Source organism: Arachis ipaensis, chromosome B01 (genome assembly GCF_000816755.2).
Source record: "Arachis ipaensis cultivar K30076 chromosome B01, Araip1.1, whole genome shotgun sequence".
NCBI lineage: Eukaryota > Viridiplantae > Streptophyta > Magnoliopsida > Fabales > Fabaceae > Arachis > Arachis ipaensis.
In genome coordinates, this window is record NC_029785.2 from 136314816 (window position 1) to 136316078 (window position 1263).

General features: G+C 27.2%; 1 protein-coding gene across 1 annotated transcript in view; it reads left to right on the forward strand.

Moving 5' to 3' along the window:
- The window catches only part of LOC107615702 (bifunctional aspartate aminotransferase and glutamate/aspartate-prephenate aminotransferase-like), a 635-nt gene extending 470 nt beyond the window's left edge, over nucleotides 1-165 (forward strand). The window contains exon 2 of the mRNA XM_016317745.2: nucleotides 52-165. Within this exon, the coding sequence (XP_016173231.1) occupies nucleotides 52-165 (114 nt within the window). The remainder of the gene's footprint in view (nucleotides 1-51) is intronic.

Consider the following 1263-nt stretch of genomic DNA (forward strand, 5'->3'; position numbering starts at 1 on the left):
GTGCTGACTCCTCACTCTTATAGTTATGGTTATAGTTATGGATATGGATAGGCTGGGATTAATGCAATTCGTGAAGGCCATACAAGGTACACCCCCAACGTCGGAACATTACAATTACGCCAGGCCATTTCTCATCAGAATAAAGAGAAGATTGAAATTTGCTGAAAGGGGTATTGAGATTAAGGTTAAGAAAATGGTAATCTGAGGTTTTTAGGTATTGAGATTAGGATTTTTAGGCAATGGAGGTGTTTGAGATTTGAGAAAGAAGAGAAGAGGGGTTAAAGATAATTGTGGGGTAATTCTGAAATTTTATTAAAAAGTCAACATAAATTTAGGATTTGGGTACTTTTATCGTACGGAATCCATCTTTGATGGATACAACATTAGTTTCCTTCTTTAATGGGTACTTTTGTCAGCGTTCGTAAAATTCATGGGTACAAATAGTTATTTTTCCTAATTTAATTTAATTTGATATGCCACACCAAGAATAATTGAATAAGTATGGAAATTTAATTTTAATTAAATATTTAATTAACTGAAAAATAATTAATTTTTTAGTTGAAGTCATAATAAGTTCTTAAATAATAATAGTACAACTTTTCACGCCATTGTACTAAAATTGCACAGCCATGGAGTCACTAAATGGCGTGTTCGTGTCATGTTTGGTCATTTTCTTTTTCATGAAAATGTCCCATAATGACATAAATTAATGTTGAATTGCCTATATACTATACCTTCACATGCGTGATGGGGACACAACCACGATATGCAGTTCACATTTATTTATTTTTTTTCCCATTAATTCCTTCACAATATAGATATGGATATATAGGAGGTAAATAGGTAATTGTCTATATTGAAGCAAAATATCTTTCTTTTATTTTTCAATATATAAATGAAAATATAATAACCATAACCATAATTTTAATTATAGTTAATTTTGATGCAATCCATTTGCAAACTTAGCAATTGAATATATTAAAATTTAAAAATATTAAAAAATTCGGTTTATTTTGGTTAGCAAATATTTTCGTAAAAAATTATATCATTATTTTTTTAGTTAGTATTTTCGTGTACCTTTTAATTAAATCATAAATTTCATCCATTTCATATTATTATTTCCTTATATACAATTATTAATCATCACTAAATTTTATTCAAAGTGTAATTAATTAAAAGAGAAGGAAAAAAAATCATTGTATTATTTTCTTTGTCTATCATTAAATATCTATTGTTGTAATTTTTTCTTTCTAACTTATACTA